Here is a 25759-nt window from a genome sequence, read left to right on the forward strand (position 1 = left end):
TCTATACTTCATAGACCTGTAGGTCATAGACCTTTAGAAACATGTCTTATTTTACCAACTTAATATTTAATTACATTTTCCAACACATGGGGAGCCTGCAAAAAATATAGTGTATGTCTCTGGAGACCTTTAGTGCAAGTACACCGGAAGGACATATCAGACAAGGTATCAACAGAGCCTTAACTTGTCCGCACAATGTTACAATTTCAGGGGCAAAAATACAGCGATTAGAACAGATAATGCTCAAGAACAATAACCTTTTCCATTATACAATCGTCAATTATGGCACTCTGCTGCAAGCGAACATTGCCAATGAGGTGCATTTCACAATAAAGGCTCCAATTCACCAGTACTAGTATTTAGGATATTACGTACCAGGGCGACTTGATTTGGCACCAGAAGGGGTGGTTCCAGACATGTCTCCTGTTAGTGAAGAGCGGCTTGTATGGATAGCAGCCTTCTTCATTTTACTGCTTTGTGCTGGCGTTACCTTAAAATGCCCAGAAATTAATAAATTACAAAGCATTCAGTGCAATAGACAGACAACCCGACAGTTACACTCTTTTATGGTTTGCTTGCAAAGAAAAAAAAAAAAACTGTTTTACTACTATACATAGCATACATAGCAATAAAACATCACAATCTCAGTAACTTTCTAATCACACTACAATGGTCTGTTATTGCATCTTCGCTTCAACCAAAGTGATATAACCAGCACTAAGAATTTCAGAAATCTAGGGCCCTTAAGTATATGTTTATTCATATTTTTACACAAGCTTTTCACAAATTTCCTGCATCTTAATAGAAATTCTGTTGTGTAGGAACATATTTATCCACCTATATGAACCAGGATTAAAAACTGCTAAAGCTAGGCAATCATCTTCACCTATCATAAGGTTGTTCCCTTTTGAACATGGGGTTTGATCTGCTGGCAAAAAAATTGAGTGTAAATGTATATTAATGTTAAAATCCCCGCTTTTTCTATACTTGAGTCCAGTGGGTGGTCCTACTGAGTGACTGACAGCTTTCTCTGTATGCAACCCATGCAGGAAAGACTGCCAATCACTGATAGGACCGCCCACTGGACTCCTAAAAACAAACGTCAGAGATTTAAATGAAGATGATACAAGTTATACTGGATCGTTACCCATAAATCTATATGTCAATTCTGCTCTAGAAAACGCATTTAACAAAACAGATTCCCAGTATTGATAGTAGTTATGTCAATGGCCAGCTAAGCTGTCGAGAGATAAGCCACTGCACACGCCTGTCAATCAACAGCATTGCTCTCCCTGTCTTCCGGCTGGTGTAGATCCAGTCTCTGCTTAGGTCAAATGAAATGTTATCAGACTGCACGCTGGTAGTGGTATTACTTACGTTAATATTTCTCTAATCTATAGCAATACATGTATTTCTAGTCTGTTGTACTGGAAACAAGGTAGAAATACTCTAAAGCAAAGCATTTATCCTACAATAAATCTTAATTCTATAGTGGTGTCGATATGTTCACATTCTGGAATTTCTACTTAAGAAAAACACATTTATTTTTTTTAAAGTGAATACAAATGATTGACCATGCTTAAATGTTCATCACGAAACTGTGCGGTTAAGTGAGGGCCGTGCATACAAGTGACGGTCTATTGACTGAATGCGCATACATGCAATCTGATTTATTCTTTTATTGTATTTTGCGTGAACACCAATCTGAAAGAATTAAGATTTAGAATTTGCAGAAATCTTAGTGTAATTACAAAATCATGCATTAATATCAGAAGGAAAAAAAATCCATGGTAATTTTAGTATAGAGAGACCATTCTTTAGTTTTTCAACCAGTGTCTATGTCAACATGCCTTAATCCTCACATATTAGAAGGAAATTGATCAAAAATGGGAAAGCTGATGTGTTTGGATAATGACAAGTATTTCTCATCCATTCCAAAGACAATTGTTAGTTAATTCTAGAAAACATGACGAGGCAGAGTGTTAGCAGGAAGATGGCTCTTGGAAAGGGTGGAGGCTCTATTGTTGGAGGACCATACTGTACCTCACATGATGGGATCTGGTAGTCTGAGTATTCGGAGCCCCTAGAGGGCGTGCCAGCCTTGCTGTTTACAAGCCAGGGCTTCTCGTAACAGCGAGATGGCTGCTGTGGGGTCTGCGGGAGGGGCAATGGCACACAGGATGGATGAGGGAAGTGAGCGAAGATGAAGAAGGGTGATGAGTTGTCACAAAAATGCAAACAAAAAAAATACATCTAAACAAACAAAATCTGAACAAAATACTAAAGCAGATCACATAGACAAAGTAACATTTAATGTCTAAATCAAAGAAACCGTCTGGAGAAACTCAGCCCATTACAGTGATGGCACGTTGCTAGGATATACTGTTGTTCTATGATAAGTGGGTGTCCGAAATCTATGACCCCTATCAATCCTGAGAATGAGGGGAACGAGAGCTTTGAAGTAGACTTGTGTCCCAACCTTCTCTTAGAAGCCAAGATACATTTCTGCCTTTCAATCCCCAAACTTTCCGTTATGTAAAGAACCCGTGTTTCTCCCTTCCATTTGCTTTTATATGAACCAAACAGGGGTTCTTAATCGTAGGTTACGATAGGTTACGGTAACCTATGATTAAGAACCCCTGTTTGGTTCGAAACGTGTAAGGTCTGCCTTACATACGCCGCTTTTTTAATGGAACTAATAAAATGGACGTTTTAACTTTACATTTCTTGTGATGGATACGGAGAAGGTGCTGGAGTTTTTCTCATCTACTTCCTACTTTGCCATAAAGACGTGCTTTATGCATCCAGTCCCTCCATCTCATAGCAGACCTCATTTTACTGGAAGTACTCAAAGGGGTGCAATTGTTCATAAATGAAAGATCCCACCATTAAACCCAAATAGTCTACTTCTACCAACATATTTAAAACTCAAAAATATATGGCATTAAGGATCTGCAAAGCCAAAGGTACTACCTCTTCATACCTTGTATGACATCTAACGATACACATGCACAAAACTTACCTTTGAACCACTTGCAGGAGTAGCGGGTGAGGATGGGACGGATGTACAGCTATGGTTACTCTGGCTGGCACTAGAGCTGGACCTGGTAGGAGAGGCAGTCCTGGAAGACGGTTTTGACCTTCGCCCTCGTGACCTGAAAGGAGTCATTCCCTGGGAAACCCCTTCGGGTAGTATAAACTTCTCTCGCAGCTCGAGATTAGTCCTTCCCCTTGCTAAATAACAGAAATATGCAGAGGTGAGGTTACATCTCCTGTGTCTGTACTAGCAAGATGAGCAAAAGTTATAGCAAGCAAGACACACTTAGTTCAGCAAAACACATTAACATAAAGCAAGCAAACATGGGTTAAGTTGAGTTGTTAAGAGTATTTTCATAAGCCACACACATTATGTAATACCTGCAAATGACATGTAATCTGTACTTTACACCATATTACTGGAGAAGCCTATAGAGTCTATACATCCCCTGTGTATGTCACACAAGGCAGAACGGTCACTGTACTGAGGTGAGCAACAGGAGCAAGACAACGTGGTAGAGCAAGAGAAAATGTCAGGAAAAGTTGCAGTAATTATGCAGCATGTACCTCATTGATTAAAGTGAATCTTCAAGAATAGAAAAAAAATAACTAGAGGAAATTATATGCATTGTTCACTTCTGGGGACAATTTTTATATTTTTTTTAAAAGGCCACTGTTTTGTTCCAATGAAAGAAAGTTATACAAGAATGTTAAAGGGAACCTATAATGTAAAATAACGCTATTAACATTCAGATAGTGTTTGGAGGGCAGGAGCTGTAATCACACCCCCTGCACTGACTGACAGCAGCTCAGCATTAGAGCAGACTTCTGAATCCTCAGTGCACGCATTGTCAGGATTCTCCGGGGCCAGGAGAGCACAGGTATGTCATCTGCATACATGCAGAGATGTGCAAACTAGACGTGCGTGGCCTCGCTCAATACAAGTGAACTAAGTGAAGCCAGAACAGTCTAGTTGGAACGTGGCTAGAAATATGCAAATCACATACTTGCAGTCAAGATTGCTCACTCCCGCCATCAGACAATCATGACAGCGGTCACTGTGAGGATTCACAAGTTAGAAGTCACAGAGTGCCTGCAGACTTGACCCCCAAGCCTGGACAACCCCTTAAACAATCTAGGAAACAATTTCTGACAGTGTAACAAGACAACAGCCATTTTGATGTGGTATAGTGATTACATCCCTGGACAAAACGTGATGTGCTAATTAAAGGAATTTAGGTATAGTCCTATTTCCTTTAGTTATTTTTTCTATTCCTAGAGAACCTCTTTAAGGAGCACTTGCTTGTGCCAAGAACAAAAGCCTGCATAGTAGGATTAATGCTTAGTGCGACTGCATCCTCAAGCACAGGAGCAAATATGATGGCACCATTACATTGGTATACATGGTGCCAAAACGCCCGAAGCTTTAATTTCCACACACAGGTTTTTGCACTTAATAGAAGATGCTTATTTTCTGAAATTCATACCTCATATTTACTGCAGCTTGTACCTTTATGGGAGACTGTCTCCAAACAATGTTTTTCTATATTTTGTCCTACAATGCTTTTATAAAAAATAGTGGTGGAAACCATCTACTTAATGCCAATTCCAAACCACGCAATGTGAAGAGGACATTGCTATTTTTCCAAAAGAGGTAAATACAATATATAGTTTTTTTTGCGTGTACAATAAAACACACAGCTTGGAATACCAAAAAGCACATCTACAAAGCAAGAGCAGTTACCCAAACCTATGGATGAGACGGAATCAGTTCTCTTTAATTTAATTCCTGGATGGTGAACTAAGAAGGATAAAGAGGTGCAGAGGGGAGAAATGGATATGATGTAAGGCATGCAATATGTACAGCCAAAGACAAATGCTTAGCAAGATAAAGGTTTAAATGGGGCTCATTATGTAACCACAGCCCCATACCAATCCTTAAAGGGAATCTGTTAACCGGTTTTTGCTATCTCATCTGAGAGCACCATACTGTAGGAAAAGAGACCCTGATTCCAACGTTGTATCACAACTGCTGCACCCAGTAACCTATAAGACTTTTTAGATATAGCAGAGCTCAACGAAGCTAACACAGCTCACACCACAGCTTTCTGAATACATTGTCTATTGACAGTAAGCTGCTAATCAGAGGAGGGTGCGTGGTCAGACCAGGGCTCAGGTGAGCTGTAGTCCAGGCAGTGGTAAGTTCCAGGTGATAAAACATTCATTGTATTGAAACAACAGCAAACAGCCTAATATGTGACACAACCCTGAAATCTGTGTCTCAGCCTCTATCTCCTGCTGCCTTCAGATTACATAGTAAAAACCTGATGACAGATTCTCTTTACAGGAACAGAAATATGTTATGAAGGAAAGAGGAGGACATACATACCAGGTCCTAGATCAGTGACTACATGCACTACCACAGACACAAAGCACAGAACAGAGGTAACTTTCTTCAGATATGCTCCATGCAACAGGCAAATCAGCAAAGCAAGTATAAACCAAAACTACTCATGCTTTGTGCAAATGCAGCCATACTGCCCTCTGGTGGCCGGATGTAAATATTAGACATTATTGCACCAACATCAGAGCTGGAAACAGAGGTATCTATCTATAGGTGCGCTTTTAGCTAGGGCTAGAGAACACTGAAGGTCGCCTTGCCTCTCCTGATGAGTGTTGATCGATATACGTAAAGATCATCTAATGGCAAAGTGCTTGAAGATGACATGTTGTCTGTCACATTTTTCGCCGACACTGCTGTGGGGGCTTATTTTGTGAGGCTCGAATTATATATTTTTTAATGGCACCATACAATGTATTGAAAAACTTTTGCATGTTTTTTTTTTGTACGGTGCAATGGAAAAAAACACAATTCTACAACTTATGAGATTTTTTTTTGGGGGGGGGTGGGATGCTTTTATAGCACCCAATGTGCAGTTAAAGTAACATGAAGAGCAATAATATTATAGTGATACCAATTCTAATCATTAATATTTCCAGTAAGAATATTTGTTGATATAGCACATATAACACATCCTGCAGCAATTTACAATTCAGTGGGTTCAAATCTTCAGTTTTCTTTTTAAAATTTATTTATTTTTTATCCATTTTGAAAGTTTTATCTTTTTACTAAACCCAAGAAAAAACACGGGAGCATTACATGTATGAACAGTGTTCTATTTTAAGCAGCAAAAATTCTTACCTCGGCAAGGATCGTTTTTCACCAAAAATTCATCTAGAGCCATCCAGCCTCCTCCAACCCGGACCATCACTGTGCTGCGCAGTATGCGTACCAAGCGCAACTGCTGAGAGTCTCCGAACTGTGAAAACCATATAACTGGTAATTTACAGCAAAACTCGTGCATGAAAACGCCCATATACCAGCACAGACATATGTAGGTACACCGTAAATATGTGTATGTTCATAGATCCATTGCATAAAATGAATGTATGTGTGTACACCCACATATTAAGAGAATGAATCTTGCTGTAGATCTGGGAACATGCCTCAGTCATTGAGTATTCAGCAATTTGGGATTTTAGCCACCAATTATACCAAGGAAAATCTGGCTATTGATTGTCATCTTCCCCAAGATCTACTAGGGTGTGAATATAAGGTATCCACAGCACCCCCTATCATTGATTTGTTGGATTAGTTATGGAAATGGAGTTAGTTGTCCCAAACTGACATGGTCCTATAAGGGAATTCACATTACTAAATTATGAGAAATCTGATTGCATGCTTCTGCAGCTGTCCGGATAATGGGCTCCAGTGAGCGCTACGTCTCAATAATTTGGGAGAAACATTTATTACAATCTTATAATCAGACTTCAGGTAAAGGTTCCCATATTGAGATCTTTACTGTGCGTCTCACATGAAGTTCACAGTCACCTTTAGCTGCGATGGATGTCATGATGCCATGGAGCTATGCAAACACCCCTAGAATTAATACAGCTGTTCAGTCTGACATGCAGACACCTCCACACAATAAGCAATGTCCACATTAAAGCATTGTGGGTTTATCTGTGTGAGAGGCAGGTCTGAATACCTTTTCTAAACAGCTCAGAAAAAATTTATGGTGATTGTCAGAATTTTAAAGCTATCACGACAACAGAAAAAAATCAATTTAGTAAGTAAGCATGTGATTATTTGGGCAGAAAAGAGGCAGCGTCAGAATGCACTGTACCTGGTTCCCTAGGAAGAACTACATGAAGAAGCACAGGAAGAAAGAGAAAATTCTTTAGTTACATATAAACAGGAAAAACACAGAGCTGTCTATTAGTGACAAGTATTGCACTTCACTATAAAAAAGCGAACATATATCCATTTATTTACACTATACCTTAAAGGGGTTGCTCCACAAGAAACGTTACAAATCAGATTATGCACATATTTTTAAGTGGAAGCAGTAAGAAAAATGCTCTTGTATCTAAATTTTGCACATATTTGTTATGGCGTCCCCTGTTGCTGCTTTAATTCACACTCAAACTGTCCAGTGGTGATGGGATTTACAATTTCTATTACTGTGCTAAGGTCTAAGGGGTAACGTTTCTCCTTGTGGAGTGCGACATACCGGCCCTGGCATGCCAATATAAAGAGACTTATTCGCCGTGCAATGCTCCTCTGGGAAATTAAATATGCAAACTGCCTCTCTGAAGAGAGCAATATACAAACACAGGACCATTGAAATGATTTCAACTGGAAAAAAAAATATTCTGTCTGATGTAACAGAGAAGTGTAATTTTCAATCACAGCCCTTTAAATTTGTAGGTCACATTACCAAATGGCGATGCTCTCATACATTTTAATTACTTACACCTACCCTGCAAGGCATAGGATAATGACATATTCAGGGTGCATCAGCCTGATCCTCACCTTAACATCTCTCATACCTACTAAATCTAACAAAATGTCATTATTGTCACAAAGAAACAAACAGTGCTCACCCGGTATTTATTCTCCCCAATCTGTTCCACTTGGAATCTCTTTGCACATTTGCATTGTGCCACCTGCCTGGTGACCTTTAAAGGAAGAAGTCAGACATGAGCACTGGCATACAAAAGCTGTTAGAAAAAGACAACATCCTTGTTAATAGAGGATAATCACTTACTTCATCCTCAATCTTATCTGCATCGGTAGTTGGCCGGTAAGCATCTTTATTGGGATGAAGGGCGGCTACAAACTCGTAATAATCGATGTATCCATCGCCATCCCGGTCAAAGATATCGGCTACAGCTGTCATTTCAAGCTTTGTGGTTGGAAATTCTGCAGAAGACATCAATTGTTGGTAACTGAATAAAGGGGACGAACCCTAAAGATCCAGCACCATGATCTGGACATCCTTCAACCAGTCTACTTACTGGATGCCAATATTCCATCAATAAATTCTTGTCTGGTAATTTTGCCATCCTGGTCTTTGTCTATCCTGCGGAAGAAATCCATGACCCGAGATTTCTTGTGATTCATCCACCGCATGTATTTCTTCCTCCAGATGTCAAAGTCAAAATTGGCAAACTCTTTTAACTAAAAAAAGGAAAAAAGTTTATCAAAGTCTTCATGAATCGATGACAAACGTGCAGGGAAATACACTGCTCACAAGAATATGGCCGCCCTACCTCTTCCAACCTGTCTAGAGCGTCATTAAGCTTCCGCTGTCTCTCCAAAGCTAACAGCCACACCTGCTGCCAACGGGCAGAGAGCTGATTGATCCTTGGGTTTTTGGTCTCTGACTGGGAGGGCACCTGAAAGATAGGTGGGGTGGACTGCACTACGGGCTTCCCTAAAAAAAAAAAAAAAAAAAAAAAAGTGATTGAATACATTGTAAAAATATGAATTCTAAGAGTTTCTCATAGGCATTAATGTTCAATCCTAGAAGTGTTAAATTATAATAATTAGCTGCATTACTGTGCTGGATAAATTCATGATGAGATAGCCAATATGTAATCTATGTAATCTTTATTAGAAATATAAAGCACAACCTCTATTAACGTCATGATTTGAAGAATTGGCAATGCCCACTCACTGTTTCGGGTCTTGTCATTGAATGAAGCATGGTTAGGGTCTGTCTTCCTCTTGTACGTCTTTGTAACTCTATCCACATCGGGTTGCTTCTGAGTCATTTCCTCCATAAACACCTTCATGAAGAATAAACAAAAGGCTTGTCAAATGTCATCCGCACCCATTTGAACACTGGCCTTCTCTACAATATGAAGAATAGTAAGATTTCTCTATCGTATCTGTGGTAACAAGCACATTCATGGTCACATTTTGTATTATTATCCATACATTAATTTACTACACACAGAACAATTCTTATAATCGGATTCCAGTAATAACAGCTTTGTGCTAATAAAACAACTAGATCTGTACCAGTTATATTCTGGTGACTAATCAGTAGGATCCTAGTATTTAAATAGTGATAAAAATATATTTAAATTTATCCCATTATAGGGTACAGCAATTATTGCTGATAGCAATGGGAACATTTTATTTTTAAATGGAATCTTTCAGCAGGGCTTTGCTATCTCATCTGAGATCAGCCTGATGTAGGCAAAGAGGAGCTGAATCCAACGATGTATCACTTACCATAGTTTACTGTGTGCAGCCGTTCTCACACAATCAGAGCTTTTAGATTTAACATGAAGCAGAGCTGAGAAATCTAACCCCGCCCCCACCAGGCTCTCCATGTACAAAGTCCATAGACAGTGAGGTGCTTATCACAGGGGGAGGAGGCATTGCCAGACTAGTGTAGTCCAGGAATGTTAATCTCTTAGTGATAAATCCTTCACAGTTAGTAAGCAACAGCACATACTTTGACAAGTGAAACATCCCCGAATTATGTTTTAGCCTCTATCTACTGATATCTTCAGATTACATAGCAAAAACTTGCTGACAGATTCACTTTAAAAAGGCCTTGATAATAGTAAAATAACATGAGTAAATTACTATAATTCAGATTGCCATCTTGACAACAAGCCATTAGCCTAGTATGAATGATAAAATACTTCTTTTACACATGAAAGCAAGTATGTGATTTGCATACATGTGGTCATGTGCCGACTAGACGTGTCTGGCCTCGCTCAATTCAAGTGGATTGAGTGAGACCGGAGACATCTAGTCAGAATGTGGCCGGAAGTATGCAAATTGCATACTTGCGTTCACATGACCGACTGCTCCCAGCACTGGAGATTCCTCACAGCGCGCAGTGCACGTGCTGTGAGGATTCACAAGTCTGCAATCACAGACTGACTGCAGACTTGTACCCCAAGGTAGGACAACCCCTCCTTTAAACAGTACCAGAAACCTAATACTAGATATAAAACCAGTGCATATCTTACCTGATGCTCAGAGATAAGAGCTTTGACTTGATCAATGTTTTGAGGCATTGGGTCCAGATCCCTTTGGATGAGTGTGGTTTCTGCCCATTGGATCCAGTTAAACAACTCATCCAGTAGGTCGGAATTAGCAATGAGATCAGCGAGAGCTGCTTGTAACCTCTGTTGGTGTTGATTTCCCCAAGTCAAAACCTTAAAAGATTAAATATATTTTATTGTCTCAAGGGTTTAATAGCTGTTTAAAAATGAAATAACAAATTCATCAAATTTTCAAAAAATATTCAGTTCATAGCTGTGCATATCTATCTGGACATAAAAAAGAATACTTGCTATCTGTACACCGCTTTTAGTAAAGTGTACACTGTGAACTATGACATTATGGCTATACCTCTTCGAATCGTGCCCGGATAATAGTGATCCAGTGCTTGACTGTGGTGATACAGTCGGGATGGCATACAGTTAGAATCCTTTCACCCATACTAACTGCGGTGTTCACATCCACCTGCTTCTCTTCCACTTTATTCATGAAATCCTAGAGAAGTAAACGAGAACATTTGCTAAATAAGCAGTCAAATGCAGAATGTACAATAAAACAGACAAAAATATTAGATAACAGTATTTATATCAGCACTATCATCCCACCTTGTGAACATCAATGAGTGATTGCAAAGCTTCTGCATCATCAGGAAGAGCCCCCCGAAAACGTAAAGTCTGTTCTGCCTCTGAGAGCCACTCCAGGAGCATGTGGACGGTACTACGGAACTCTTCAGCCTAAACGGCACAAAATACAATTTAGTACATTTTACTAGGCAAATTCAAAGTGTTCTATGTTAAAGTAAATTTCCTGCAAAAATGCTATGCCCTTATTTGTGTTCTTCACCTGTTTCAGAGCTTGCTCCAGACGGGTCTGTTTGGACACAGACAGCTTGCAGACAGTATCCCAGCGTGTGCTAAGTTCCTGAAGTTGAACCTTTACCCAGGTCGTATCCTCTCTGCTACTATCCAGAAGTTCCCTGGCAGAACGCTTTAGGGCTTGAACACTGCTAGTTCTCTTCCCAAGCTCTTTCTGGAAAACCTAAATTAAAAAAAAAATAAAACAATTATTATAATAAATAAGTTCACAGATGATAAAGGTGCAAATATGTGTACTATTTTAAGAATGAAGACACTTAAACGTACTTTATGAGCATCCATCAAGTTCATTACGAGGTCCAAATCTCCATGCACTGGCTGATCTTCTGCCAATTGAGGTTCTACCTTGTATAACCAGTCAACTAGTGCCTGTAAAGCGTCCATGAATTGGCCAGAGAACAGCAACGCTTCCTCCAGTTTATGTTGTCTGTAAAGAAAAATCCATCACAATCACCTTATTACACACAATGTTTTCAAGCAAGATAAACTGTCTTGTATCCACCCATGAACAACATTTTGTAGTACGTGTGTGTCTGTCTGTCAATGGACTGTGTCTGGTGTATTGCAAGTGAATGTTTTTGAAACAAAAAAGCACACCCTCGTTATTAGTCCTGGACAATGGATTCAGTCCAGGTACATCATGGAAATGCAAGAGGTGAGAATGAAATTCATACTGCTTAAAGTAATTCCAAGCACACCGATTTTCCAAGTAGATTAAAGGGAAAAAGTTGATAATTGAGTTGTTGAAGTCTTTGCTACTTTTTCTGACACATTTCATATGTGATAGAAAAAGTGTCGTAGGAGCTTCATAAATATAGCCGTTCACGTGAACATTATATTTTTCAATGCGTTTACACCAGAGACTCCAGACATCACATCCGAAGCAGTAATGAACTAAATTTTACAATGGCAGCTAACCAACAAGTCTTAAATCTAAAACCATTACCTTTCAACTGATTTCCCACACACGGTGTCCCATTTATCTCTCACTTCTCCAAGAAGATGGTCTAGCTTTTGCACATCATCACTTAGAGCAGCCTTTTCCTTTAATGCACGTCCTGTCCTGACCGTCGTGTCATAAACAGGCTGCTTACTTCCTAAAGTTTTCTGGAATTCCTTTTGTAAGAAAAAAATGTTTCAGGGTTTCATGTAAAGAAAGATCAGGACCTTACAATATAGAGAATTGCACGTCTGCTATAACAACAGCTGTAACATTCATGTGGAGAAGTGCATAACGGATCAAACACAATCTAACCTTGTGCTTAGAAAGCTGTAGTTTAATCTTGTCTGGATCGTTGGAGATTTCTAATTCAGAATCCAAATGATTCTCAGCTTCTTCCAACCAGTCAACCAATTTCTTCCAGGCTTCATGGAACTATACCATAAAACAGAGAAAACCCATAGTTTTCAGTAAGGTAGACACAAAAGTCTTCTATTTCTAACCTTTAACATATGTGTTACAGTAAACACAATTTAGAAGGAAAGCGATGACATAAAACAAGCGCTCTTGTTAATTTTTTTTAAGGCCGTAAACTTGTGTCAATGTAGTATAGTAGGATTATAGGAGATGCGGGTATGCTGCGCTGCTGGTTGGTATGAAATAAAAGATATCCAGAGTCAAGGGTATAGTGAAATGATTGTGGCTTTATTCACAACGCATTTCAAAGTATCTATAACTTCATCGCTTCTGTGTTTTCTCCTGATAAAGGCATTATAGATACTTTGAAACACATTGAGAATAAAACCGCTATTATTGGAACTCCTACCCTGTGGAGCATCAGCTGGATTTATATCTTGATAACAAAAAACTGATCGTCACTTCCGTCAGTCTTTTGTTTTTTTATATATAGGCTCTCTGATGGAGCACTCCACTCATCTGCCTATGGTGGTTTTAATTACAGCAGGATCCTACCTACCCATATAAATGTAGGCTTCAGCCTAAGAGAGGATTCACATTAGGATAGGTTCACAGCAAAAGAAGATCGCCTTGTTGTTGGCTGCTGGGCATGCATGAATTGGCCAAATTGTGTGCTAAGTATCGTCGCTTTTTCCTATTTTCTAGAGCAGTAATGCAATTCAAATTTCATATATTTCATGTTTACATCCTATAGCACTACAGAGTGCAACTTTATTTGTTAGGGATTTATATCTTGAGCCTATAAAGTGTTGTGCTTTCTCCCAACAAGACCAGGTGAGCTCTGCCGAATCACCATATAACACTGCTCTCTGGATAATGACCTATTGCGCCTTTTTTTGCCCCCTTCGCTTTCTCTCAAAACTACTGTCGGTGTAGTATAGTAACAGTGTCTTCCAATATATTGCACCATTCTTCTCTTTTCAGTCACTAGACGGCGATCCAGACCAGAAGGATCACACTACGCTCTTATGGCGCATCAGAACAAGGCTCTATAGACTTAGATAGTAAAAGATTTCTGGATCAGGAGAGTTGGAATCGCCATCACAAGATTCAGAAAAGGAGCAGAACAGTACTAGACCCCCGAGAAGACAGTGATCAGTTAGTACATTAACACACTGACATTACATTACCATTTACACAGGTTTAGGGCATAAACAAAATTAACAAGAGTGCTTGTTTAAGTGACGGCTGTACTTGAGTACCACAATTGTTGCCTTATGTCCTAGCGCTTCATACAGACCTGCTTTGCTCTCTTCCGTGCATCATCCAAAGAACGCCCTCTCTCCACAGACCTCTGAACCACTTTTTCCCATCTAGACTGGACACTTAGCAGTAGATTCTTTATCAAGACAACATCCTGCTTCTGGCTGAGAAACTTTAATTGATTACCGATTTTGTCCAAATCAATAATTTGTTCCCGATGTATATTAACCTCATTTACAAAAACCTAAGACAAAAAAATAATTGTAATCATTTGAAAGCAATGTTAGTCATAGCAAAGAGAAAAAAAAAAATCAATGAATGGTATTTTTCCAAGGAAATAACCTTATGTTCGTCAATCTGGAAAAGAACAGTGTCCAGGATGAGACTAGGAGAGGGAGCAATGTTCAGGCTCTGCTCAGCTTGTGTCAACCAGTTGATGAAGTCTTGCAATGAATTCTGGAAGTCTGTGGCTAGGTTGAGTGCTTCTTCCAATTTTGCCTGTTGATGTAAACAATTCTCATTTATGAGTAATCACAGCAATAAAAGCATTAGAAAGAGATGAGAATGAGGTATAGATGCCCAAACATAGAAGTGTCCATCTTGTCCCATGAAAACCTACCTTCCTCTCATCTACTTTATTGTTAATGTTCTGCCATTTTCTCTTCAGAACAGCAACGTTCTGCTCAGTGACGCAGCCTGCAGAATCATCCCGGCTCAGAAGCATCAGCTGCCCCTTGTCCAGAAGCTGCTTATACAGCTCTTCATTTGCCTTCACTTCAGCATACAATTCCTTCAAAGATAAGGGGGTAGTGCTGGTGTTGAGATCTATGCTTACTTTTTATTAAAGCACATGCACATTCCCCTTCCCCATGATAAATCTGTCCTGCAGGATTTTATATCATTAATCTATGTATATACAACCATCATCTCTGCATGTCACAGAGAATACAAAACAGTATTAAATTACCATCAGTTTCTCCAGCCATACCTTTGCCTAGATAAACCAGTTCCATTGGAGAGCACAGAAAAATGTCTTACCATGTGAGCCTGAAGCTGTTCCCGGGCGGTCTCTGGAAGCCCACCAGTGGGTTTGGCGGCTGTAAGTTGGCTTTCTATTCTGCTCTGCCACTGGATGAAATCTTCAATCTCCCCAGTGAACCCCTGAGCCTATAAGGTAAACCAGAATGGGGAAAGCTTAGATAATACAATACAGTGTGCAACATGAACAAACGAGTACTGTTAAATCTCTTTACCAAAAGCCTATAAATGTGTAGGATTCTCCCACAAATATTCCCGTTCAGTGAGTGGTCCCTGAATGATCAGCTCACTCTGTGTAGAACACTTTGTGACAAAATTGTGTTGCTTAGAGTAGGTTCACCTGGGCGTAGAAAAAATCGTTCAGAGTTTCATCCGGAAAACTCGGACGATTTTTTTCTGACTGGTCAGCCATATGCAGTCAGTACGCAAGCCATTTTTTTTCACAGCATCAGCTATTAACCATTTACAAGACCATTTACAGTTTTCCTCTATGTTACAGAATTGCAATGTATACGTAAAAATCGGATGCTATATGGAGGCTCAGTGATGGCATCTGATTTTTTTTTTTTTTGCGCACCCCATAGACTTGAATTGACGAGTCTCATCTGATTTATGGAAAAAATTAGTGCATGCTGCGATTTTTTTACACACCGTTTCAGTCAGTGAAAAAAAACAATTGCTCATCTGCATGGCCCCATTAAATAACATTGGTCCGAGCACAGTCAGTATTTTTTAAATGGATATCACTTGGACCGAAAATACGGTGATGTGAACAAACCCTTAGTGTGACCATGAGTCCTCAATCTTAAAGAAAATCTGTCATCAAGTTTTTGCATCTCCGATCTGAGAGCAGCTTGAAGTTAGGGCAGAGACCCCGATTCCAGTGGTATGTCACTAACTGAGCTGCTTGCTGTTATTTTGATAAAATCACAGTTTCATCTGCTGCAAATCTACCAGTTCTCTGAATGCTGATCTCTGTATAACCCCACGCACACCACTGATTGGCAGCTTTCAGCCTATGCACAGTGAACACAAAAAGCTGCCAATCAGTGGTGGGAGCGGGGTTATGCAGAGATCATGAATATGGAGCACTACATAGCCGCAGGCTACTAGTCCTATAGTGATAATCTTATGCTGATAAAACAGTGATTTTATCAAAAGCAAGTGATTTTTATTTAAAGCAAGCAGCCCAGTATGTGACTCTGGAATCAAGATCTCTGTCTCTACATCATGCCATGCAAAAACTGGAGGAAAGTAGAGACAAGATACGTAAAAATGCGATTTGCCAGCGCATTTCTAAGTGACACTTCTTCATCAGGACAAACCACAATGATATGCTGCTCTCAGATTAGGTGACAGAAATCTTGTGACAGATTCCCTTTAAGAGGAGAGGCACAGACTCTGCTCCACTGAACCAGTGTGAGGACAGAGCGACCTAATTTTGACACTGTATACAGTATATTACCAAGTGTAGACACTCCACCAATGCTTTGTAGAGAGGCCACAGCAGTACAGTATACAGAGAGCCTGGTCAGAAGCACCGGTGCATTCTAGCCTCTTCTTTATGAGGACAGACATAGAAGTCATATCCCATAGATGGGTCATCAATTCCTTTCTTCTACGAACCTGCTGAAGAGCCATGTCCAGCTGCTGCTCCCTCTCCTCAGTTTTCTGCAGTACAGACTCCCACAGCTGGTTCAGCACTTGCAGCCGACTTCTTAGACTGTTGGCATCATCTCCGGCACTGGACTCCAGCAGTTCATTCCCAGCCTTGATGACAGTTTTCACTGTGCTCTCATGAGCGAGCACATCGTTTTTAAGTACCTACAAATAAATAAGAGGAGAGAACACTTATATGTCACCTATGTACATGAAGTTAGCAAATACTCAGTGTGATAAAAGCACATATCCATAAAGCACACCTGTATTAGTGAACATACACTATGTAGCACCAGTCACAAAGTAAAGTAATGTTGATCACAAGTTCTACACTTACATGATGTTTTGCAAGCTCCACCTCTATAACTTTAGGATCTCCACTGATGGGCTTCTGCGCATCTAGCAATTCATCTGTGTGCGTCAGCCATGACATGACTTCTGCTAATGCATGTTGGAATTGTCCAAGGGCCAACAGGGCAGCTTCCAATTTGTGCTGCAGAAAAGAGAGACACAGATCACATAGTGGTAGGCCGTGCAATGATGTGACGTCCATGTTTTGGGAGCGGGCCGACAATGAATGGCTTCTACTGCTTGCCATGACACTAATAGTGGATACCTGTAGGCGTCCTAAAGGTGAAGGCAATGGTAAAATTAAGTTCCCTCCAGTGGTGGCAACATGTACCCAGATATATCTCTATTCATATAAGGGACTTTAGGACAACCTTTCTCCCCAAGGATCATACATTTATCACCTATCCTGTATGTAGGTAATAAATGCATTTAGTGGGAACACCCCTTTAACATCAATTAAAAGCACAGAACATTTGGCAGAGCTCTTGGTGGGTTTTGCCCTTTGATCCTACTGTACGATATCTGTCCATACTCCAATTTCCATGTACCATCTAGTAAGACAATGACCATGTTCATGCTCCTCACCTGTCTGTGAGTTATTTTCTCTCCAAGATTCTCCCACAAATGTTTCAATTCAGTGAGCGGTCCCTGAATGATGTCTCGATCTGTGTCATCAATGGCTTTCTTCAGCATCAGTTCCCCTTGATGATTCAATTTCTCCATTTCGATTTGCTGCTGGTATACCTCCACCTTGAACTCCTGGTGACACAACAAATGAAAAATATTGAATACGTAACAATTGGCAATTAAAGTGGATACACTTTACTAAACTGTACGGTATATTTTACACAATTAATACATGGTAATTAAGGAGTTACATTTACCTTCATTTCATTGAGTTGCTCCTTTACCGTATTGATGTCTGTCCCGACGGGAGGCATGTCACATAGTTTAATAACGGCATTATCCAGCCAGTCAAACATGGCCTAAAATAAGAGAGACATGAGTAAATCTGAGCAAGGCTTCTGGCAACCCAATACAATACTGATGTATTAACGGAGATTTTTGCACAAGGTCTACAGAATTTTCTATTGTCAAAGCGTGCACATAAAATACACAGAAATTGCAGCAGAAGTTATTTCAGTTCAATGTATCCAGTACTGACAAATGTAGAAATCTACCTGCAAGGTGTCTTGATATTGCACAGCATAAGACATTGCATCCCTCAGTTTCTCCAGACGTTCTGTCCACGTTTTCTTTAGAGTTTCCCAACTTGAATTCATCTAACAGAAAAAAAAAAGTTTAAATCGTGGGAATGATAGTAAGACAAGACAAATTCTGAATATTGGCTCTTAATAACCTAAACCAGAAAGGAAGAATGCAACTATGATGTTTTATCTTTATTACATGCACCAGATTGCTAAGTCCAGCATGGACGAGCCTTTCTCAGAATAAAGCTGCACCCTATAGCTGATCATTTATGTTTAGTGAGAAAAGCGGCACGCGGCTGCTCATTTTCCATTTCAAGTACCTCATCAATGCTTTTCTTTACTTCTGGTTTTTCAGTCTCTCCACAAGCAAATATGAGATCAGCTCCAAGGATCCTAATAAACTCCAGTTCTTCGTGAAGTCCATCAGTCTCCTCCTTGATGGACTAAATAAAAGAAAGAAATATATTCTCAGCACTCTAGGCAATCTGATCAGATGATACTGGACACCACAGACTGACTGCATGGGTTTCTTACATCTGCAGCTTCTATCTGCTGTTTAATCATTGATGGGTCAATTCCAGGACTCTCCAGATCATAGACAATCTCGTGTGTGTCTTTGATGGTTGTTAGCAGTGAGTTCATATCCAACCAAAATTTCTCCGCCAGTTCAAGAACATCCAACAATTTCATTTCACGCTCGTCTGCTTTGGTTTTGATGTCTTCCCAGAAGAATGTAAGCCGATCCAATTTATCCTGAATGGCTGAAAAGAGACATAAGCACCAAGACATGTCATGTAAAATAGCATTCTTGTCAAAATGCACATATCCGCTACCAAATGGCTTATGGTGTAATATGTTTTAACAATAGCAATCTAAATGGCGCGCTGAGAGCCTGCAGTTACCATGGATACCCAGCTTTTGGATTTGATCAATGGTAAAGACACAAAGACATAACTAAACAAGATTAGGGTCCCTTCAGATCTGTGTCATGGATTTCATTCTAAGTAAAAACCAAGACACAATGCCGGATCCGTCTCAAGACACCCACAGTACCAGATAGACTCCACTAACTTATAGTCGAGTCCATCGTCAGCTGCATTATTCTTGTCATCAAACAGGATGGTAGCCTATGGCAAAGACTCCTGGTGGAGCCACCGACACACATGTGGACACTGCATTAATCCATTACTCCGAGACTGATGCTGCTCAATCCCATGGGCAACATGAACCAGATCCTGGCTGCACCATTGCAGCCAGGTATATTTTTCTCGAAACACTCTGGCGTAGTATAGTTTGAAGATCGGGACAGTGAGCATAGCTGGAGACCAGACTAGTCCAGTGCCGCTTCTTCCCGTACCATTCTAGGTGACTGACACTCTCGGAGTAACCTGTCAGTCACCTGAAGTGCTGTGGGTAATAGGCTGGCAGGGTGTGGTGCCAGACTAGTCTCGTCTCTGGCTATGGTTCTCAGATAATCTTCAAACTATATTTTCACTGAAACTCGGGAGCATTTCAAAAATAAATACATTTGTCTGCAATCGTGCAGCCAGGCTCGGATTTCCACTGCCTGTGGTTTGGGCAGCATGAATCAGCTGACAGGCTCCCTGTAAACTAACTTGCGTACCCTTTGCTGCGGGGTCCATATCTGCTCCTTGTGAACGACTGAGAAGTTCCTCCCCGCGATGTTTTAAAGCCTCAAAGGAAGACTGTAATTTTTCAAGCTCCACAATTGCGTTCTTGTTTTCACTGATAGAATCCCGGATCTTTTCCACCTCTGCAGGTATCGGAGGAGGCATATGTAGACGAGATGCCATGGTCTCGAGGGTCTCCAACATCGGTCCCACCTTGTCATGGAACTGGCAGCGCAAAAGACAGATGAATATAGTTACATTTATGAATGACCGGGAAAAAAAAAACATGAAGAAAGCAGGACAAATACGGAAGCAAAGGTTAAAAGGTAAGAAACTAATCAAGCAGGATGACACTTACCTCCACGATCTGTAATGCGGAATAGTCAGGCCGACAGGGACATGTTACCATGGCAGCACAACAGAAAGTTAACACATTCCACAAGGAAAGGTAGGTGACGTGAGATGAGAGGAGAGATGGGGGGTTAGTGGAGTATGAACCACAGCAACTCAACAATGCAAACACAATAACGCAGGGGCAAATCATAAAACACTGATGTGTGGACTATAGAGCAAGATGGTATGGGGACTACAGAGCAGGCGGAACACACATCACTGGCATACACAGACTTATTATGGTGCGTACATGTTGGGGTTCATTCTATCTTCCATTAGTGGTATAACTGTACCCTACACTATATAGCTGTATAGTATGCCAAGCGATCCGTCCTGCTGCAGTAAGCAAAGGTGCAGCAAGCAGTATACCTGAGCGGCTTGTGCCAGTGCATCATCCAAAGCCATGGCCATCTTGCGAACATCTTCCTTGATTCCCAGATAGAGCTGTTCTGCTGCCCTGTACTTTTCCTGCACAGCTGCCCCTTCCTCAGGATTCAGATCACATAAGTGCGGACCAATCTTCAGCAACTTGTCAATGTGAGGTTTGTGTTCGGCAACAGATTCTCTTAATTGCTGCAATTTCAGGAAAGCAGGAAACGTAAAACTTTTGATCCTGACACAGGACATTTTAATGAAAAGGATGAAGCTGATGGTGTGGAAAGTTATACTGGGTCAACAGAGGACGTCACCCGAGACTGTCTGCATTTGTAGGCTAAATGTGAGACATATTGCTAGCCTAATTTCTACCTCGCGTCTTGGGAAATCAAACAGAGCTTCAGACTGCTGTATAAATAGCCTGTGTGACAATCTGAAGACGTCTGAAAAAGAAAGAATACCCTGTGCGATGCCCTACCCTTATTTCTTCTTGCTGCAGTTTCAGCATGTCATGATCAACAGCAGGAGGTGGAAGCTGAGAAATTGTGCTCTTCATTTCTTCAATCCAAGGGTTTAATTCCTCATAAGTTTCCCAAAACTGACCCACGAGAACCTGCGCACGTTCCAGACGGGCAGACCGCTCAGAGTTTATGTGGCTGACATCCTCATACTGCTGCAGCAACAATTTTGTTTTTTCCTGTAAAAACACAGATATAAGCACTGATCCAAGCCCAATAAAGAGTATTCTTTGCCATTAAAGCAGCAGGTGAAATAGTAATTTTGCACTTACTTGTAAAGTGGCCTTTTGTTCATCTCCACATGTAGCCAGAATCTCTTCCTGTGTGCCAATCAGCTCGTCAATAGAGTCTTTGTGGCGGATAATGTCTACAGAGAACGCCTGCACAGTGACAAAACTTCATCAATCTTGCGGGTAATCAGAGGGTAAGGAAATTCAGACAAGTCCCACCGCTGCCAGAAAAACTATTCTATCAAATCCATTTTTCATTTATATATTAAGAAAAGACTATGGTAACAGTTCTTCAATGCCATGCATAAATATCTGACAGCCTTATTGCATAGAAATACTGGATGCGTGATTAGAAGAAGTAGAAAGCAACACTCCTGCACGGATTCACACGCCCGGCAATAAGGGAACAAGTCATACCTTTTGCACCTGAAGCTGAGCTGTAGTCTGATCCTGCTCCAAACAGACCGGACCCAGCGCCAACAGTTTTCTCCTGGTCTCAGCCACCCAGGCTAACTCTGCGTCAGCAGCTTGCTCGTACTGGCAGGAAAGGAGCAAAGACCAAGGAGGACAATGAAGCGCACACATTGCCGACACACTGAACACTGAAAGTGACATCTCCACAGTTATTATACAGAGAAGCTGGTCACCTTTAAATGATATGACAACCTTTGGAGACCTTTATTTTTACTTAAATGCATGATTTTTTTTTTTTACAATTGGGTTTCATTACAAATTGTGAACAGTTTGCCTTTATAGCCACTGTGTTGCACTGTCTATTGGTGGCTGCAGAATGAGTTTACTGAGAACTAGTCAGCGAGTTCCTTCTGACAGGAGGTTTTATTAATATTAGTCTTCTAAGCTCCTCTCAGCTAATTTTTGATCTGAAAGTTTGAGTTCATCTTTCATTTCGTTATAAATTAGCTGACAGAAGCTCAGAATAAAGATAACAGTTACAACAATATTGTCTCTGAAGAGCTGTGGAATTAATGGTGCTATATAAGTGAGTAAAAATGAATAAAAATAACATCCCAACAAAAGGAGCTTACTGACAGATTCTGAGTTAACTTATTCTGCAGCCAGCAATACACGGTGACAAAACAGATGCTATAGGGGGGCAAATGCTGCAAAAATTTTAAATGAAACCCAATTGCAAAAATAATTTTAGTTCAAAATATGATTACTTAAGAAAACAAATGACCCTGAAGGTGTCCATAGCCTTTAATCAATTAGCTTGTATAGGCCCTTATGCAACTTTAAGGCTAAGCGTTTTTGCTGTGTTTTTTTCTTGCTCTGTTAGCAGTAAAAATGTGTATAAAAAGACAGTGTTTGTTGGGTATTTTTTGCAGTGTTTTTTTTTTTAACTTTCTCATTGCTTTTCTGGGTGAAAAAAAACTGCAAAATCACTGTAAGAACCGACATGCTGCAGATTAAAAAAATGCTGTCATATTCAGGCAGGAAAAAAACAATTGTGTGCATAAGTTCAGTGAAATCTCAAAGCTTTGGCTGGTACTTTAAAGAGTCTTTTAATTTGCATAAAAAAAGCTGCATGTGAACGTAGCGTTACTAAGCACTTTGGATACACTCTTACACCTGGTGCTAAAAAGTTTCAAAATTTGGCGTAAGTGCTATTTGTGCCAAAATTTGGTGACTTTTTGGCCTTTTCAGCAGGCCTCTCTGCCTTTCAAAAAAGCAGGAGGAATTTAGAAAAAAAGGGGTAGAAATGGTATAAATTGTAGCTGAAGTCTGCGTCTGCTCAAAGGCGACATACATTTTATTTTCTGGAGTAAATTCAACCCAAAAATGCAGCAAATCTATAAAGAACACAGCTTCTCTGCTGACTTCCAGCCATAGTTCTATACACGTGGTTGTCCTTTCACAAGCTGTCATAAGAGCATAAGTGGTGTTAATATATTGGGACGTACAAGTCCCTTTAATAAGTAGCTCTCTGCGGCCATCTGTTGGGTCAGCTAGTCAAATTCATTCATTACAAATCATATGTACAAAAAGGAGGCAACAAAGACCACCATAGAAGGTACTGGGAACAGAACACAAGCCGCTGTAAAGAACATGTCCCACCAACACATGACATTTACAGACACTGAAAAGTACAGAAGCTTGCAGTAACAGCAATACAAAAAGCAATTAAACGACAAGCAAAAAGTCCAAAATTAGCAGTATCCCTTCTGGGTCCAGTTAGTGTAAAGAACCAGAAGCACCTGGCACTTTATAATTGGACCAGTTATTACAGAATCACTGTATTGGGCAGCACAACTTTATGTGAAAAAGCCTTTTTAATGTATGAATGAAGGTTACGTTCTTGTTTCGTGTGCTCATAAAAGGAGTTCTCGAGTGCAAAGCAAATAAAATTAACCAATAAGGTATATCCCCACAGAAATATTGCTGAATCCTACACTTATCATAAATGGGGTCCCGAGACCCTCCTTCAACCAATTGAGCTGGCCACATTCACCCACAGACTGAAAGCTCTCTCAATCACGTCTATACCAACTACAGAAAGCAGGTTTTCTTAGCTTGTAATGTAACCACAGATTTTGTATACATACATCTATGGCAGAAGAATGTATACATAGGAATCTATGCGCACATACCTCCTCTGTGGATGTGCTCGGTACAAGCATTCTTCAGCTACTGCAGGCAAGATCAGGCTGCAGAGTACAGAACTGCAGCACAACACATTACATCTTGTAAGATGTGCGCATACACCCTGCTCAAGGCCAATCTAACTCCTTCAAAGGGAATCTGTAATGACAATCAACCTACCCCAAATCGCTTATGTTATTTGCAGGTCACTGAAAGAGAAGCCAATTAGTACCGTTATTTAGAAAATCCACAGCTCCAGAATTGAAAAGTCCATATGAAAATGAGGCTGAAGTGCTCTAGGCATGATTGTAGCACTTTCAAAGCCCCTGCGTCTCTCGCTCTACTCCCAGCCTACCACCACCTACTGGCTTGACTATGCAGGCACTGTTATTTCAGAAAAGCAGAAGAAAGCCTATGAAAAATAGAGCTGGGGTGGAGAGGCTAAGGAAGTGCTCTGATCACACCCAGAGACTTCAGCCTAATTAACATATGGATTAAAACATGCATTTTTCGATTACAGATTGGCAGATATTATCAAGGCACAGACTGGCTTATCTGTGAAGGAGCTACATGACTAGTTAAGCAGTTTGAGTAGGGACTGATGGTCATGACCCATTTTCTTTCTAAAAAAAAAATAAGTTCTAACATCTAAAATCATTGTTTCCAGGATCTCTTCTGTCCATCTATAGGAACATTCTAGCTTACATCTCAGGGTAAATAAGAGTGCTTCCATTCACTCACAGCACAGATCTTAAACATTGAGAAATCATGTAACGCCGCATTAGAAAGTTGAATAATACTGGGAAAAGCCTATAGAAGGCGATAAAAAGTTTAAGCTGAATTCTCCCAACAGGACAACTTTTATCCATATGAACTATTTGCCCATTAAGATGGTTCAGGAAGTGGGGTCTCTACTCAGACCATATTTTAAACAAGTGAGGAGCTGCAGCAAAGAGCAGCTTAGCTATGAAGGACAAGCTACAACTGTGCTTTACAAGATCCCCGCTGTACTAAAAGAGAGTCAGGTAATTCTTTAGTCCCTTTAAAGTAAGATCAAGCACAGAAATCAATTATGAACCATTAGAAGCAGTATCATTTCTGTGAAAACTACACATAACTGTAGGCCAAGGAGCTTAGAATGGCTGTCTTGTGTTTAACTGTTGGAAAAACAAACCAGAACACATCCTCACAATTACCATTCAATGTCCTTACCTGCTGCGATCTCTGAATGGCAGCATCTATCTGATCAACCCTGTGTCCAATGGTGGCGCTGACTGATCTATACTGCTCATTGGCATCTGAGACAAGTTTGTCTAGACCCTCACGGGCTCTCCAAGGCACAAGTTCCAGAAGGGCACTGCCCACCTCATTAATGGTATCAAGGACTATACGGTACTCCATGGCTTCCTTCTTTAATTCCTGCATAGGGGATAAGCATATAAGTACTTGTGTTAGTGCCGGCAAACAATTCTGATCATGGTCTATTATATCAGCATCAAGTTTATGGCTATATAAGAAAAAATTAACAATCATTGACATCCGTACCACATTTTATCCATTCCTACCTTTTGTCTATGTTGGAACTGTGGAATCAGATCTCCTGAAGGTGACTGGCCACTTGTGCGGGCAAGTTCCTCTTCAACCCTTCCAAGCCAGCTGGTCAGTTCCTCATGGGTGGTCTGGAATTTGCTAGCTAGTTGTAAGGCCTGCTCCAATGTCCGAAGAGCCTTCCCACTGGATGCTGTGATCTCAGAGTACCTGGTCTTGATGCCATCCAACTTCTCCTGAATAAGCAGTACCTCCTCTCCTGTAGAATCACAATGGACAAGAAAAGTGATACTAACAGCCT

At 40.4% G+C, this 25759-nt stretch overlaps 1 protein-coding gene across 16 annotated transcripts in view; it reads right to left on the bottom strand.

Moving 5' to 3' along the window:
- Nucleotides 1–25759, bottom strand: part of MACF1 (microtubule actin crosslinking factor 1) — a 273827-nt gene that overhangs the window by 10544 nt on the left and 237524 nt on the right. For 8 of the 16 annotated variants that reach the window (XM_073665631.1, XM_073665639.1, XM_073665633.1 and 5 more), the window contains 35 exons: nucleotides 25476–25717; nucleotides 25123–25329; nucleotides 21727–21846; nucleotides 21352–21459; nucleotides 21040–21258; nucleotides 20556–20759; nucleotides 19787–20018; nucleotides 18697–18923; nucleotides 18483–18605; nucleotides 18133–18234; nucleotides 17836–17937; nucleotides 17537–17710; nucleotides 16938–17093; nucleotides 16568–16765; nucleotides 14942–15070; nucleotides 14523–14693; nucleotides 14246–14401; nucleotides 13941–14147; nucleotides 12539–12658; nucleotides 12230–12399; nucleotides 11551–11710; nucleotides 11252–11446; nucleotides 11014–11142; nucleotides 10760–10903; nucleotides 10375–10563; nucleotides 9060–9171; nucleotides 8653–8816; nucleotides 8398–8560; nucleotides 8148–8302; nucleotides 7984–8058; nucleotides 7224–7241; nucleotides 6239–6356; nucleotides 3023–3234; nucleotides 2044–2154; nucleotides 376–490 (listed from right to left, as the gene is read on the bottom strand). In XM_073665631.1, the coding sequence (XP_073521732.1) occupies nucleotides 376–490; nucleotides 2044–2154; nucleotides 3023–3234; nucleotides 6239–6356; nucleotides 7224–7241; nucleotides 7984–8058; nucleotides 8148–8302; nucleotides 8398–8560; nucleotides 8653–8816; nucleotides 9060–9171; nucleotides 10375–10563; nucleotides 10760–10903; nucleotides 11014–11142; nucleotides 11252–11446; nucleotides 11551–11710; nucleotides 12230–12399; nucleotides 12539–12658; nucleotides 13941–14147; nucleotides 14246–14401; nucleotides 14523–14693; nucleotides 14942–15070; nucleotides 16568–16765; nucleotides 16938–17093; nucleotides 17537–17710; nucleotides 17836–17937; nucleotides 18133–18234; nucleotides 18483–18605; nucleotides 18697–18923; nucleotides 19787–20018; nucleotides 20556–20759; nucleotides 21040–21258; nucleotides 21352–21459; nucleotides 21727–21846; nucleotides 25123–25329; nucleotides 25476–25717 (5427 nt within the window). The remainder of the gene's footprint in view (nucleotides 1–375; nucleotides 491–2043; nucleotides 2155–3022; nucleotides 3235–6238; nucleotides 6357–7223; nucleotides 7242–7983; nucleotides 8059–8147; nucleotides 8303–8397; nucleotides 8561–8652; nucleotides 8817–9059; nucleotides 9172–10374; nucleotides 10564–10759; nucleotides 10904–11013; nucleotides 11143–11251; nucleotides 11447–11550; nucleotides 11711–12229; nucleotides 12400–12538; nucleotides 12659–13940; nucleotides 14148–14245; nucleotides 14402–14522; nucleotides 14694–14941; nucleotides 15071–16567; nucleotides 16766–16937; nucleotides 17094–17536; nucleotides 17711–17835; nucleotides 17938–18132; nucleotides 18235–18482; nucleotides 18606–18696; nucleotides 18924–19786; nucleotides 20019–20555; nucleotides 20760–21039; nucleotides 21259–21351; nucleotides 21460–21726; nucleotides 21847–25122; nucleotides 25330–25475; nucleotides 25718–25759) is intronic. The other 8 variants (XM_073665640.1, XM_073665643.1, XM_073665636.1 and 5 more) reach the window with 3 other exon arrangements.

Source organism: Phyllobates terribilis, unplaced genomic scaffold (genome assembly GCF_046119375.1).
Source record: "Phyllobates terribilis strain yellow unplaced genomic scaffold, ASM4611937v1 Scaffold_2__4_contigs__length_985480577, whole genome shotgun sequence".
Classification (NCBI taxonomy): domain Eukaryota; kingdom Metazoa; phylum Chordata; class Amphibia; order Anura; family Dendrobatidae; genus Phyllobates; species Phyllobates terribilis.